This window comes from Vidua chalybeata, chromosome 2, assembly GCF_026979565.1.
Source record: "Vidua chalybeata isolate OUT-0048 chromosome 2, bVidCha1 merged haplotype, whole genome shotgun sequence".
In the NCBI taxonomy this organism is placed as follows: domain Eukaryota; kingdom Metazoa; phylum Chordata; class Aves; order Passeriformes; family Viduidae; genus Vidua; species Vidua chalybeata.
This window is the reverse complement of record NC_071531.1, coordinates 10,531,185-10,546,806: the sequence shown is the minus strand read 5'-3', so window position 1 is coordinate 10,546,806 and position 15,622 is coordinate 10,531,185. Positions and strand designations below refer to the sequence as shown.

Genomic DNA, 15,622 nt, shown 5'->3' with positions numbered 1-15,622 from the left:
TACTTTAAACTATAACCTCAGAGACTTTGATTATCTATTGTACTTTAAATATTTCCTCAGTTTATTTGAAGACCATTTATGCACAGATAAAAAGCAAGGCCAGAAGATCTAAGTGTACACCCAGCAGGCCAAGTGATTCTGGACAATATTTTTCAGCCTTAATTCTTCTAGCCTCAGTCAACCCATACACAGGCATCTTTTTTATACTTAAATATATATCAAAGATCAGATAACAAATATTTTTCTCACAGTTATTAGATAATCTCCTTTATTGATTCTTGAGTATTATCTGTGCAGTTAAATATCTTTCCTTGCAATATAAGAACTGCATTATGGTCCTAAATGTTCTGATTTTCATATAGTCATAATAGCTTTAATGAAATAGCTTTAATGGTTCAACACTGATATAATGAACTTTAGTTCACTTTATATTAAAATTTGATGCATTGACTTTTGGGGCTATTTTTTCATGTATATAATATGGCAAATATAATAGGTTGTACTTATATATCATCTTGAAACCATTAGTTCTAATCAGCCCTCTTGCTAGAAACCATTCAGCAGAAAAGAATAAAAAGTTTCCTAATTCATAGAGCTTTGAACTTCTGGGAACTATTGCTGACTTCTGCCTCAAAGTTACATCATTGATAAACATGATACAGCTGATGCTGCAACTGAAATTTTGACCACTAAGTACTCCAATGCTTTTTTAAAATGGAGGAAAATTTACCTTAATATCAAAGGCTCCTGGCTGACCCACTTTGTTGTAAAGCTCTAGCTGGCTCTTGACAGGTGTTACCCACAATATCACCTGATTTAGCTGTTGATCAAGTTCAACAAAATCCGTTAGCAGAATCTCTATTTCCTTTTGTTTTTCTGGAAGATCTTTGGACACCTGAAAAAATACCAGAAGCCATTGTTTTAGTGAAAAAAACCCACAAACAAACTACCAAATAATTTAATGCTACACATAGATACATTTATATAAAATGTTAAAATAAAAGTTTTATATACTTGAAGAAGGGAAAGAGAGAGTAGACCCAACAATCAAATTACTATGGCAGGTATCTTAAAATTCAGTTGAAAAACAGTCTGTCCTAAAAAAACCCAGCAAAAAAACCAAAACGCACATACAAAAACCTAAAATAAAATTAAAAAAAAAAAAATCAAACCTTAGCATCAGGCTTTTCAGTATTTTTAATATAAAAAAATGTTGTCTCTATATAGTAATTGTTTTAATGCTCAATTTTTAATCAGGAAAAAAAATGAAAACATGAAATTGATCACTGGAATTATAGCTAACCTTTCTTGACATCTTAAATGTAGATATTTATAAGCATGTGTTTTCCTATAAGGTAAGTTGAGTAAGTTGAGTTGCCAATTGGATCCATAGATGCACAAGCAGATGCACACAGTGAAGAAAAATAATGAAGAAATATATCATCAATTCAGATCAGGCAGCTTAGTTCTCTGATTTACATTCAAAGCAGTCAGATTTTTAACTAAGCACATTCTTCTATGCCAACAATATTAGAAATTAAGAATCAGTGAATGGCACAATTCAAATCCATCTCTGAAGTACTTGGAGCAAATGTAGGAGCAGGCTGGCAAAAAATAAGCCAACACAAAGCTCCATGCTGTCCTTCTCAGACTGCCTTCTACAGCTAGAGAGGCGAGGTGTCACAACTCTACACCATGGGCAACATTGCAAACATACACTAGGGGAGAAACCATCTGTACTTTAAAAAAAAAAAAAAAAAAAAAAAAAAAAAAAAAAAGCAGCAAATATAGGGCATGGGCAGGTACAGAACCACAGTAGTTCATCAGTAATCAGGCAAGAAATATGGTTAGTTTTCCATATCATGAAAAGTAAGGTTTCCTAATGTTCATTTTTAAGCATATTTTTTACCAAAATGGCCCTCTTAAAAGTGGCAAAACATGAGATTTCTGAGACACACAATTTAAAATACATTCCCTGTGAAATTAAGCAGCTTTAATGGTAGCACTACTATCATATTGCCTGGCTACAGAAGTATTAGTGCCCTGCACTTCTAATCCCTGAAATTTTTCAGAAGACAATAAATCCAAACTCAGAGTCATGCAAGCAACAAGTGATACTAAAACCAAACCACCAGCTGCTGGGAGAATGCAAGGAACACAACTGTCTCATGACATGTAGGTTTCTTTAAAAATTTGGTGTGAGAATACTGATTTGTAGGTACTAAAATAATCCCTCTACATAATCCCTGCATGTGATTTTTTAGACTGTATGCAAGGGGTATTTGTAATTCAAGAAGCTGATATGCCATATATTACATTGCCTCCATTGTCTGTTATAGACATCTCTTAACATCCTATTTAATAAAGAGTGATCCATGAAGCAAATTACTTTTACTATCTTCCTAATCTTTTAAAATATAAATTAAAAATATGCTTTTCCAGAATGGCGCCAGAAAAGAAAGAAAACAATTAAAAATGTATTCATTTCCCTTATGTGTTAACTCAAAATTTATGCAGACCTTGGCCTAATTTCATACAAGATTGGTTTCATCTTTCTTACAACTTTTGAATGTTAATCTCTAATGTTTACTAGCTTTAATATTAATGTAAATAAGTTCCACAGAAATACAACTGAAAGCAAATAGTCAGTCATAGGCAGATAAAAATCCAAGCTGACTTCTGAAGATCTGAAATTTAAATTAATCTGCTTCCAATCAACATTAATCAAGTATTTTTGGGTGTAATACAGGAGAGAGAAAAAAAATTTGTAGAGGTTTTGGGGAGAGGAAGAGAAAGGGGGAAATAACCAATTATATATTAAGGCATAGTCCATCCAGAACAGGAGAAGGTGAATGATTAAGTTTTGGTGACAGGCTGTATTTCAGTCACTGTTTTTAAAATATTTATTTATCCCATCTATGATGAGAGGTAAATTGTAATCTAAATAAATGCAGCCTCTTCCTACAAATTGTCTCCTGGTCTAAAATAATAGCACAAATAGAGGATTATAATATTTTTAATATAAAAATAAATCTATGTATATATGATCAGTTAATTGTATATGGTAGTGTCATCTAATTTTACCACAGAGATAAAAAAGAACAACAGCAAATAAATAAAAAACTTTCCCCAACTCAGGTTAGGGCTAGAGGTAAGCATTTAACAAGGCAATTCCTTGTAAAATCCAAGTAATCTGTCACATACCATTGTGTAAGAACCAGAGCCTTAAATTCTGGTTATCAAGGATTTCATTTGCCACCTCATTGTGGTTTGTTTGGGGTTTTTTGTAAGCTCTGGCATAAAGCCATCAAGCTGGCTAATCAAATTAGAGCCTGATGAGTTTAAGGTAATTACAAGTCTGCCTATCAAGCCAAGGTACTGTTGCAGACCGTCTCCTGGGGGACAGCTTGTTTCCTGAGCTAATTCTGCAGCGCACCAGAAACATAAATTGGAAAACCTCCACGGAGTAATGGGCATGGACATGATGACTGGCTGTTCAGATTTATGGCCTTTCTGTGGCAGAAGAGTACATGTGGAGATGGGGCCCTCCAGAATCTTCCCTGCTGTTTTACTCACAGTCCTTCCAGCTTGTTCTTCACAACTCCAGGAGATGTACCCCTGAGGTGGGATTCCAGTGCTGGTGGGAGCTACAGCAGTCCCACAGCTACTGTTTCTGGGCTTTCTGAATGAGTTGGTAGAAGTTCTTGGATGCCTCCAGGGAAGAATGAGCAGCAGCTAGTGTCCCACTTCAATACTCTCTTTTACATTTTTGCTTTGGGCCCCATCCTCCTTTTATTCACTTGTCTTGGGGTAACTATCCAGTGTTTACTTACTTTCATTCCCTTTGGTATCTTATGTCTTTCCCTCCTATTTAAGGAAGACTGTGAAGTTTTATCAGATGATGGCTGAATTCTTTTCTAAGAAAAACAACCAATAGGAACAGTGGCCATAAGGCAACACCAACAGCAGAGTGAAAACAGGGCAAACATGAAATGCTTTCCCCAGGATCTGCTTAGGACTGACACAGGCCTGATGAAGCAGTGCTACAGACTGGCAAGGAAGACAGGGTGCAAACAAAAACATGAATTGAATAAAAGTAACTTCAGTTGGAACATCTTTCTAAAAATCTGGATTATCCCTTTCAGTACAAATTAAACATTTTCAACTTTGCCTTATTTCACAACAGATCAACATTGACAATACACCTTGGATGGAACCATAGACGCAAAATGAATTTGCAAATGGAAACACCAAAAGCATGGATTATACTTTCAAAGAAAACAAATCTGAGTTCAACATCAAAGGACAATATAATTTCAATGTTACATGTCAAAACATTAATCTCAAAGCATGGGATAAATCTAAAATTTTGTACTTTAGTTCAAGTGTTAATTAAGTAAGATTAACTGGAAGCTTAGTGACAGAATAATGCAAAAGATTTAAGCTCTAAATGGTGAAACAGCAGAAGTGCTTAATTTTACCAGCTGACACTGGTCTTCACAATATTAAATTTTATTCTAACCTGAAACTATCAGACCATTTTCCTCATATTAAATTTTACTTATTCTAAATTTTGCTCTTTTCATTAAAACACACACACAAAAAAATCCACAAAAAAAAAAAAAATTGCCAGCACAATAAAGGTAACATCTCTTAAAACATGAGAATATCTGAAATTTGAATAATTGCATACTTTCAAAACCTAGGTCTTCATCTAAGTATTTTCATTTCTTCTCCTTATGTATTCTAAAATTACTTTCACTGCTTGCTTCTCTTCCATCTTAACCTGATGTCTTGCATAATTTTCCCCCACAAGTCACCTAAACAACACAGTACTATGCTGATTCTATCTCTACCCCAATCTGATTACTTTGGTGCAAAACCTTACCTATGCTCATCTTGGCAACATGAAATGTTTCCCTTGCTCCAATTTTCCACTGCTATTTCTCACTTGAGCTTTAGATAGTTATTTTTTCAGTCTGCACACAGCTGTGTGCACACACTATGGGAAGAATTATAGCTCTGCAGATGGAAAGGAATGATTTTCTTATGATAACAGGTATAAAGGGAGGAAGGATTTTTATAAAGTATGTCACTTGATGAAAAATTATATCCTGTTTGCCCATTCTGTTAAATTCTTATGAATTTCCAGAAAGCAGATTCAATTAAAGCAATATCAATTAAAATAATGGTTGTGGAGCTACAGCTCAATCTTTTAACTCAAGAACAATGCTCAAAATGAAAAAGTTGAAACTAATTAGGTAGAGATAGTAAGTAAGAAATATCAAATATTGGGGAATAGTTTTGCAGAAGTCAGAAATGTTATTGCAAATTAATTAACTTGATGAGTTATATTACTAGTAAGGCTTCATTATAAATAAAATTAAGGAAAGCCACTGAAATGATTTGTATATATTATATTTTGAGTGACTCATTTCAAACATCATGTCTGTCTCACAAATCAGCCTCTTTCCCTGTTTACCTGAAATGACCAAAGAGAAAACAATGCAGTTATTACCCAGCTATTTGAGAATATAGATGAGGACATGCATCTCTCCAACATGTAATTTTTCAAAAAAGAATATGAAGAATTTTCTTAGTGGTAAGTGGAGAGCAAAGAAATCCCAAATTCCAACATTTGAACAGCAAAGAAAATATGTCAGTTTTTTCCTCCAATGCTAAAGTACCCCTTTTTCTTCCTATCTGCCTCACCAAACTCTAAGAGGACAGCACTTATAAATGGACCTTATTTTGAGGAATCAGAGTGTGGATTAAAATTTAGCTATCCTGATATGCATAACAAGATAAGCTGCAATAAAAATGAGCAAAAGTATGTTGTGGGATATCTGTGAAGACTTTCAAAAATGTTATTTTTGTATGGCCCCCTTGGGAGGGTCACTTAGATATACAAAGCACTTCATGAAAATAGGCTTCAAATATAGGATAACTAATAGTGTCAGGTTAAAAAAAAAAAATCAGCATTACTAGCAATGAGAAAAATGAAGTATTCTGTATGAAGAATTGAGGAAGCTTTCTGTATTAATTTCTTTGCTTACTAAAAGTAAATCAAGCAGCAGCTTCTTCTTTACCATTCCATTCTGGAAAAAAATGGAAATATTAGGAAAAGAAGTGACAGTGATTGACTACACTGCAATCAGCCCAGAGCATAACTCTACTGAAAGCAGGTTTGATATCATCCAAGGGAGGACTTGGATAATAACGAAATAACTGAAGTCATAGCAACTATTAAATGCAAACTTCAATCCAGACTTATTGATAAATTATAACTGACAATTCCGTAGCACTTGTAAGATGATTACATGAAACAGAAGTTCTTACAGCCACAGTTCAGAAAGTTTGATCTGCTCAAAATCACCATCCCTAGAGCATGTACCAAAGAATGATTTAAAATGGAAGAAGGAAAAGTTGATTTATATGCATCATTTCTTCATTAAAAACAATCAGTGTACAAAAGAGTTTCATGTAAGTTCAGTTTAGGATGCCATTTAGTTAATTAACTGAGCTATTTGCATTAGCAGACTCAATATTGACTTTAAAACAAAATCTATGTAATTTCTTTAAACTCATGAATATTTATGAGCCATAGTGTCTCTGACAAAGTTGGAGTAAAGATTTTATTATTAGAGGAAGATTAAAGCAGGCTACTAAAAATATGGATAGATTTCATTTGCTAAATATAGAAGAGTTTTATTTGCTTTTTATCTACCATTTCATGTCGCCTTGCAAGGCTCCCAGGACCTGACCTTAGCAGGTGTTTATTTGGTCTTGTTTTTTCAAAAACTTCTCAATGGAATATTTGTAATATTTTCTACTTTCATTTTTATTAAAATTCTTTTTTTCCCATGAATGCAGAAAACTAAAGCAGTCCAAAGAAAGAATGCCCCAAACAATTTTCTGCTTCATCTGGCTGTCTAGATTCTTAAAAAGCAACCAAACATATTCCCCTACCCTAAAGACTTTGTTTTTCTTCCATGGGTATATGATCATGTATATCACAGTCTTCTGAATATCTGTATTTTTATATGTAATACTTGTAACTAATTGTCATTCATTCTGCTCTCCACTCTCAGCAATTCTCTTTTGTCAAGGACATTTTTGAGCACAAGTCTCTCCACCTTAAATCTCTGCTAAATAATCTAGTCCAGGAATATATGTTATCTTTTTTTCTTATTCAGTTCCTGAAATCCAAAAGCGGCCACAAAGGCTTTAGAGTCTAGTTCTTTCAGTAATTCTTAATGAAGTATATTCCAACAGGAAAATTATTTTAAAATAAATGTAATATGCCCTAAATGTCCTTTCCCTGGTTTACAGCAGGAAATACCATATATATCCCTCAGGCTACACACAGTTATGTGACGGACGGCAGTGGTTAAAGACTTAAACTTAGGATTTTGCCCATTATGGCAAAATTGTTTAAAGAAACTGCTACCACTAAAGCCCACTCCCCACATGAATGTGCTTCCTGATGGGAACTGGACTGTGAGCTAAGCCCCCTGATGGGAGCTGGAGGTAAGATAAAGGTGATACTATTGTCCAATTATCTCAGGTCTAGGGAGAAGTAAACAAGGTTGGAGGGAGAAGAATATATCCAGAAAGAAAGCCAAACTCAGCAGTTGTGCTGAGAATCAGCTCTGGATGGGTTTGGGGTGGAAGGACGAGAGTTTTTGGGTGTGTGACAGGACTCCCATCTTCTCTTACACAAACTGGCTCAGTTGTAAGAGAAGATAGACCCCAAGAAGGCCATATACATAGGACATTTATGTGAGAGGCAGTTGAGAAGGTGTCATAAACCATCAAAGACCTCAAAGTGTCCCCCATATTCATTCCTGAGGCCTTGCACCAGAGGATTGCACGTGAGGCAAAGTGATGCAACAGATCCAGAGTCTGTTGCAAGAGACTGTGTCAAACTTCTCCCCTGGGGGAGGTACCTGAGCATTCCTATCTGGCCTGAACATATATTAATACATTGAACTCTCTGTTTTTGTGGGACCCTCACCACTGAGAAGACCAGAAGAAAAGGATCAAGGACACCATCAAGATTCATGAGGAAGTTGTAACTGCAGTGAGGTCTCCCCTCAGTCTCCTCCATGCTGAACAGACCAAGTGCCTTCAGCTGCTCCTCACAGGGCTTCACCTCCAGACACTTTACCATCCTCACTGCCCTCCTTTGGATGTTCCCTAACAACTTCATGTTTTTTTTGTGTCATGGCACCCAGAACTACCCTCAGCACTGGAGGTGAGGCTGCCCCAGGGCAGAGCAGAGCAGGACAATCCCCTCCTTGCCTGGCTGGCCATGCTGGGCCTGATGCCCCCAGAACAGGGATGTCCTTCCTGGCTGCCAGGGCCCTGCTGCCTCACATCCAACTTTCCATCAACCAGGACATTCCCACAGTGCTGCTTTCCAGCATCCCATTCCTTAGTATGTCTGTACATCCAGGGTCAAGGAAAAGTTTAACTTTATTTTAGACTATTGCATTTGTGCAAATTTTAATTACATCGGCATGTTACTATACAGACAGGTCTATACAATTAAAGTATAATCTTTATCTTGTAAACAGCAAAGAGTAAAACATTGATTTTAAGCCTCTATAGTCTTCCTTAATAGAGATGGTTGAAAAACCTGACAGACAATGTCAGTGTCTGTCTTGGAACTGAAGTTTTAGAAAGCCCAAGCTGTTGCAATTGATTGGTGTGCAGTAGTATCTGAGCATTGTTCATTACAAGTGAAATCTCTCCCAGATACACAGAACTTTGTTGTAAAAAAAATGTGTAAGGATTTGCCTGAAGTTACGTATTTGATATCTAGAAATTCTGCATCAATATTAACTAACTGTAACTCATATGTCAGCACATACGTATTGAAAATCAGTATTTCTTACATTCAAAGTCTTGGCATAACTTCTTAAATATACGATGAATGTATTCTGGATTTGTATGGCAAACAATAATAAGGAATTTTAAGATGGTTGGTAAGATAGTATGATATATATTGTGTATACACACACACACACGTATATAATCATGCTTTTATGGCTTCAATGGCTAATTCAGACTTTTTACCCCTGCACCTTATATTTGTATTATGTACCCCTTAGGAATACTATAGAGGAAATATTTGTGTATGTGAAGAGTGGAGCCTTCCTGCTTCTGAACAATTTATGTATTTCATAAATATTTTTCTTTGCTTAGCTTTTAAAAATTTAATTAATACTATCTGCTAGAAATACGCAAATTAAAAAAAAATAAAGTCTATATACACTTTTTCTTAGAGCTTGTGACATTCCCATGTTTGTCCAATGAACATTTACATCAAATTTCTTTTAGCTATACATGAGGCCATTTTTGAGTATGGCTGATGATAACATGAATGTGGACTACACTTAATTAGCCATCTATGACAATCTGTCAAAGGAAATTTAGCATAACAAAAGACTTTATTGTATTTAATGAAATCAGGTCACACATTAAATGCAAGTAAATTCAGGAAAATGTTAACCTTGTGATCCCAAAAATGCCAGTTATACTATTCTTATTTCATATTGAAAGTACAGAAATCAAACTGTAGCATTCATTTTCCAACATATTTTCCCCTCCATAACACAAGTAACAACAGTAGCAATTGCAGTAGTTCCAACTGTGAGCTCAAATTAAGTTGCATTGACATGCTAGAAATTTAATGTCATTGTAGGTAATCTATGAATAATTTCTACTCAAGGCAAGTTATAATACATGAACTCTAACCTTGTTACGACTTTGTGTTTCTGCACTTTTGGGCCCATCTGTTTTTCTCTACACTTGATCAACCAAGCTAAGACAACCTACGCCTGTTCTGGTGGTACAGAAAATGTTCACAAATTATAGCCATGTCACTCCACTCTAATTTTTATCTTGTCCACATAGCACAACAAATTGATTTGCTGTGGCAATAAACAGTGAAATAGTCTCTTCAGTGTCTAGTAATTAGAACTAATACTAGTAGACAAATTAAAAGGCAGCAAAACAAAATGTCTCCATCAGGCACTTATAATAACCTTCATAATACATACAGTAGATGTTGTGAAGACTAAGGTGGATAAATGAGGAGAATGCTGATTTTGACATCCAGCTTACTTTCAGATAATTTAGCTCATCGCTCTTGGCTGACACCAGACCAAGAATAATATTAAAGAGTAATAAACTCCTTCCAGCAAACCTCTGATTCCATGGTTCACTGGTCTCAGACCTAATCTATCAATCCATTTACTGCACAGTAAAAGGTAAGAAACCCATTACAGATCTGTTACATGCCATGGCAGGTGGTATATGACAAGAACTGAATTCAACACAAACTCCAGTGCTGAGTACCTTTTGTGTGCTTTGAAGCACTAGGTGGTTACCTTACTTGGCTACCACAAAAGAAGATACTTTAAGCTTTGAAAATAAATGAAAAATTCTTGATGTGAAAGCATAAAAATGGTCATAAAACACTTCATTTTTCATAATATTAAGACTTCACAAAGATAGTGCTATTTTCATTTTTACAAGAAATACTGGCTTAGGAGAGGGCACAATAAGTAAAACCAGGATAGAATTTAAAAATTATGCCTTTCAAATGTGAGATTTAATCTTCATTCTCTGCTAAAACTATACTATATTATGTAACAGCCTATTAGAATCACTATTTAATAAAGTTGTATAAAGAAATGTGTTGTTAAAATTATTACTGTCCAAAGGAAGAAAAACTCTTTGCATGTCTACTCTCAAGGTCATCAGCATGTGATACAAACACCCAAAAGCAAAGACAATTCTGAAGTAAAGCTAAAAAAGATACTTTTATGTGACTGCAATTCCCTTCGTACAAAATTTCTTTTCTAGGTTATTTCTATTGCTGTAGGGCAACAGTTTCTGTGACTGTAAAGAAGGTTTGAACATGACTTATTTCAAATATGTCACCTTGAAGGTTAAGACTCACAGGTGTTGTCCCCTATTTCCCTGCTTGGCAGATCAAGGCAAAACAAAAATTTGTGATAACTTTAGGAGATATTTGGCTCCATCTCAGCTGGTATAAATTTTTCCACTTCTCTGAAGTAAGCAGAATTACTCTAGTGCCTGATAAAGACCTATCTAACATTATTTATGTAACTGTCATGTATGTTTCATATCTTGGAAATAGTATCATCCTGCAAAATGAGATAATCATAAACAGTAGATTGTCACATATTCATTTCTAGCCAGAAAACAAAACCTTCAATTTGAAACAAAGGATTAAAGTATAGGATACACTCTTAAGAGGGGATGGAGAGACAGAAAAGCCCCAGAGAAATCTCTGTGTGATGATGTTTGTCTACTGTGCTTTGAGGAAAACAAAAAATATATTCCCATCAAAACCACTGACTACAGAATCATCCTCAGGTGACCTAAGAAGTTTGCCTGATATAAAAGTGCCCATCCTGTGAGCTTTGGCTCAGAGTAAATATCTGTGGGGCTTTTCCAGTGCTTGCATATCCATATCTACAACTGAACAAAGAGAGCATTAAGTTCCTCTGTCAGGCTCACAGAGTTTCTTTCCATGACTTCTAGTTTTAATTCAGATCCTAGACTTTCAGGACAGAATGCAAAACAAATAATTGAGGTTTCCTACACAATTCATGAATAACAGCAAAAAATATGCAAATGAAAAAATAATTATTTTTCCTTCAGTATCATTGGGAAAATCTTACCGAACCCCAAAATAAGCATCTAACTTCTTGTCTTGTTTTGTTTTCTACATCTGTCAAGATCACAGAGAAAACAGAAAACCTGAGAAAGAGAGCACCTTCAGAGAAGATGTAGTTGAGTATTTGAGATTTGAGTATTGTAATTTTCAAATTCAATTTCTGTTCTTTTTAAAAAATGGGCAAAAACCCAGAAGAAAACCAAACCACTCATTTTGCAGATTCTTTACATCTGTGCAGAGACCAAGGGACAATGAGAACTCAGTTTTATACATCTCCATGGGTAGATAACAAAGATAAAAAATATGTTGTTAAGTAATGATCTCAAATGGAAGATTACTTTCCTTGAATTATACTCTTTTAGTAATAAATGAAATTTTTCATGTAAGAATTTCCAAGAATAATTTTCTTGCCACACACATTAGATCTAGGAAACATAAAATTATAAAAATTCAGTAAATTGTAATGATTCACTAAACAGTAGTTTTTGTCTCATATATTTCACCCAGACTTAAGTACTTTCAACGACATTCATGGTTGCTCTGACTGTGACAGGAGACCTGAAACATTTTTGCATCAGCCAGCAGAAAATGAAAATTCCAAGTTTTTAGGTATATGAATAATCAATAAAATGCTACATTCAGTGACAAATTGCAGATTTTCTTAAAATATATTTACGTGATCTGACTAAAAGTTAATTAGTTTTTCCTGAAAACTAATGCTGTCTTTTTAAAATCACAGCTTAGGTATTAACACAGACCCTGAATTCAGCTATGTACATGCTTCCTTCAGCCATTGTTTTGATCTTGAAGTGTTCTGAATTCTGCTATATGCATTGATTTCAGAAGCCCATTTATAGAGAAAAAGATACTTCTGTCCAACCACTGAAATAATGATTTATGTGTCCAACCTGGAGTTTGTGAATGTGATCAATATTTATTATCCACTTTTGCCTGAGTCATTAGCTAATATTCTGAACTTTGCCAGACTGCTTCTGTTAGGAAGAAATTAGTAAGAGTACCACATCAAGCTCCTTTTTATTTCTCAGACCTGTGCTTGAAATTCAACTGTATTCATGGAAATGGTAACAGAAAACCCAGGATGTATTATTCTTGACCAGAAACTCTACCATGTCTTTTCAGTAAGGTACTCAGAAGATTATTTTCTCACTTTTTTTCCCCCCATAGAACTAAATACAGTGAATTATTCCTTTTTGCCCCAGCATCCTGGTAACTTTAACAAACAGACGTCACAGGTTAATATCCCTGACTGACTTTACAATCAGTCTCAACAGAAATCCTTCAACTGATTCTATCTTGATTGCTTCCAAGCAGGCTAATCCATACCTTGGGTGGTGGTCCTCTGGACAAGGCTTTCTACCATGAAAACACTCAAATTATCTACCTCTCCTTACCAGATTTGCTGCTCATCTTCACCACTTTTCAACACAAAAACATGCTATTTCCACAACAAAACAGAACAAAGTCCTTCATTACTTCTTTCTATCAGTATCACTTTCTTTCCCAGAAAGCAAAATATTTGGTACTTTGCTACACAAAAAAAACAGAAGTGAATGCTCAAGGCTGGGAGAAGTGTGGTGGAAGGTGAAACAGTGGTTGCAGTGTTCGCCTTGGGATTGGGAACAGGAGAGATTGGGGAAGTGTTTCCATAAAGAAGATCAAACATTTGCCTCTCACACACCTGAGTCACAAAGCCTGGAATATTTGCTGTTCCAGCAAAAGCAACAGGCTACAAAAATGATGCTGTGCATTCCACCCTGAAGTAGAAGAACTGTAATTTTGAGAGTATATTTGAGTGCAACATCATCACTCCAGTCATTAATGGTCTTGGTTTGCTATCACTGTTTCTCACAGCAATGTATTGTAACCATTTTTCTTCCTCAGGTTCATTATGCACACAAACATCTCTTCATACAGAGAAAAATTATACATACCAGAAAACATATAATGCAAATATTCACTGCAGATTAAAATTTTATATCACAGTTATATCAGTAATACGTCTAACCTTTAACAAACGATGGTTAGCCTCCTTCAGTGTACTCTCAAGCTTATGTTTTTTGTCTGGGTTCAGTGATGCACTTCCAAGTGCTATTCCTCCAGTTTCATTTAATCGTTTCAGTATTCCCTTGTGGGGCGGCAGCTCTCCAACTCTTAACTGGAACAGACAAATACAGCAGTTAAGATGAACTGTGGTAGGATTTTCAGCTCTCTTATCTTGACCCTTATTGATTTGAGTATCAGCCAAAGGTATAAACTCAATTCAAGACAAAATAACTGTTGCTTTCTGAATGTAGAAGGCTAAAAAAAACCCAAAAGAGACTGTATTGGTCAATCAAGTCTAAAGAGAGTTCTACCTGACATAATGCAGGGTTTCCTCAGGATATTAATCACTATTACATTATAAATTCCAGACCTAGATCCTGGATACTCAATGCTTCATGTATATCAATTTTAATAATCTTGTAATATGGTATGGAGCAAGCCCTTTGGAGAAATGTTTTAGTATGTTCCAGGCTGTGAACAGCCACCCAGCTGGTATGTGGTGAAAAGCCCTCCACTCCAGTTGAATGTCTTAAGAATGTTCATGTATGTTCCCCCCAAAAAAAAGAAATTAATTAAAAAAAAAAAAGAGGAAAGCCAAGAGGAAAAGCAAGGCAGCATCAAAATGTACCAGTTCTCAAACACATATGCTATTATTGAAAACTTATATTGTCGAAGTAACTTAATTTATCAAGTAAGGTTAATGTCGCTTCAAGGGTTTAATTGTTCTGGGGTTTTTCCTTGTTTGTTCTTGACTATTAATAAAAACAGGTAAGTATTAAATGAGCCATGCTGCAAGGTAATGCATTATTATTTGCTCCATTAGGACATATTCCCTTTTTTGCAGCTCCAAAAAAAGGTGGACTGTAAAAACACAAATAAGAGATGCTAACACCTTATATTTGTATTATGTATCCCTTAGGAATACTATATAAGAAATATTTGTGTATGTGAAGAGTGGAGCCTTCCTGCTTCTGAACAATCTATTTAGTCTTTGAACCCTTAATAATTTCTGCAAACTATAAGATGCATCTAACACCCTTTAAAAGCATTTATTTGCTTTGGATCTGATATCTTCAACACAAGAGCTTCACAAATTGCCAGACTCAATGGCATCTTCTCCTAAACAGAAGGACAAACTCACCACATGGTTGAGTCTCCATTTCCTGAAATAATATTCATCTTAATTTTACCTAAAAAGAAACTTGAAGACAGATTTTTACTATATAATCCTTTAGGTTGTTTTTTTTTTTTTTAATTTGTCATGAGAAGGATAGAACAAACTGACAAGTTTTCTTCAGATTCTTTAATGCTCTATTCATCACTAGCTGAATTTGTTCATCTTGGATTTACAGAAAGGATTGCTACGTCCTTCTCCTCAAGGGAGGAAAGGAAAACCTTTAGGCATATATTTTATAAGTAATACACATTTTCCAATTACAGTTTAATTTATTATTATTATATAAGTAATTAAAAATAGTTATTCTACTGAACACATTTCAAAAAACTAAACAGAGAAACTTCTGTTGAATATATTTATCAGCAGAATCAAACTCTAACATATTTGTGAAAATATTCCATCCCATATAAACAAATATTTAATATTCTGATGGGGTTTTTTTAAGTATTCTAAAAAATAAGTCACCTATATGTTTAGTCTAGAAAATGTTGCAGTGATATTTTAATGAGTTGACATTTATAATTATGCATGCAGTTCTGGATCCTCTTGTGAAATACTGAATACCATTTAATAAGTGAGAAGCTATCAAATGTTAACAAGACACCTATAGAGAAATGCTATACATATAAACCAGTCATGTTCTGAATTAAAAAATGAGGATGAAA

General features: G+C 34.8%; 1 protein-coding gene across 3 annotated transcripts in view; it reads right to left on the bottom strand.

Annotated features, from left to right (window-relative positions):
• DMD (dystrophin) overlaps positions 1–15,622 on the bottom strand; it is a 567,421-nt gene that overhangs the window by 360,049 nt on the left and 191,750 nt on the right. For all 3 annotated transcript variants that reach the window (XM_053931535.1, XM_053931545.1, XM_053931553.1), the window contains 2 exons: positions 13,743–13,892; positions 731–895 (listed from right to left, as the gene is read on the bottom strand). In XM_053931535.1, the coding sequence (XP_053787510.1) occupies positions 731–895; positions 13,743–13,892 (315 nt within the window). The remainder of the gene's footprint in view (positions 1–730; positions 896–13,742; positions 13,893–15,622) is intronic.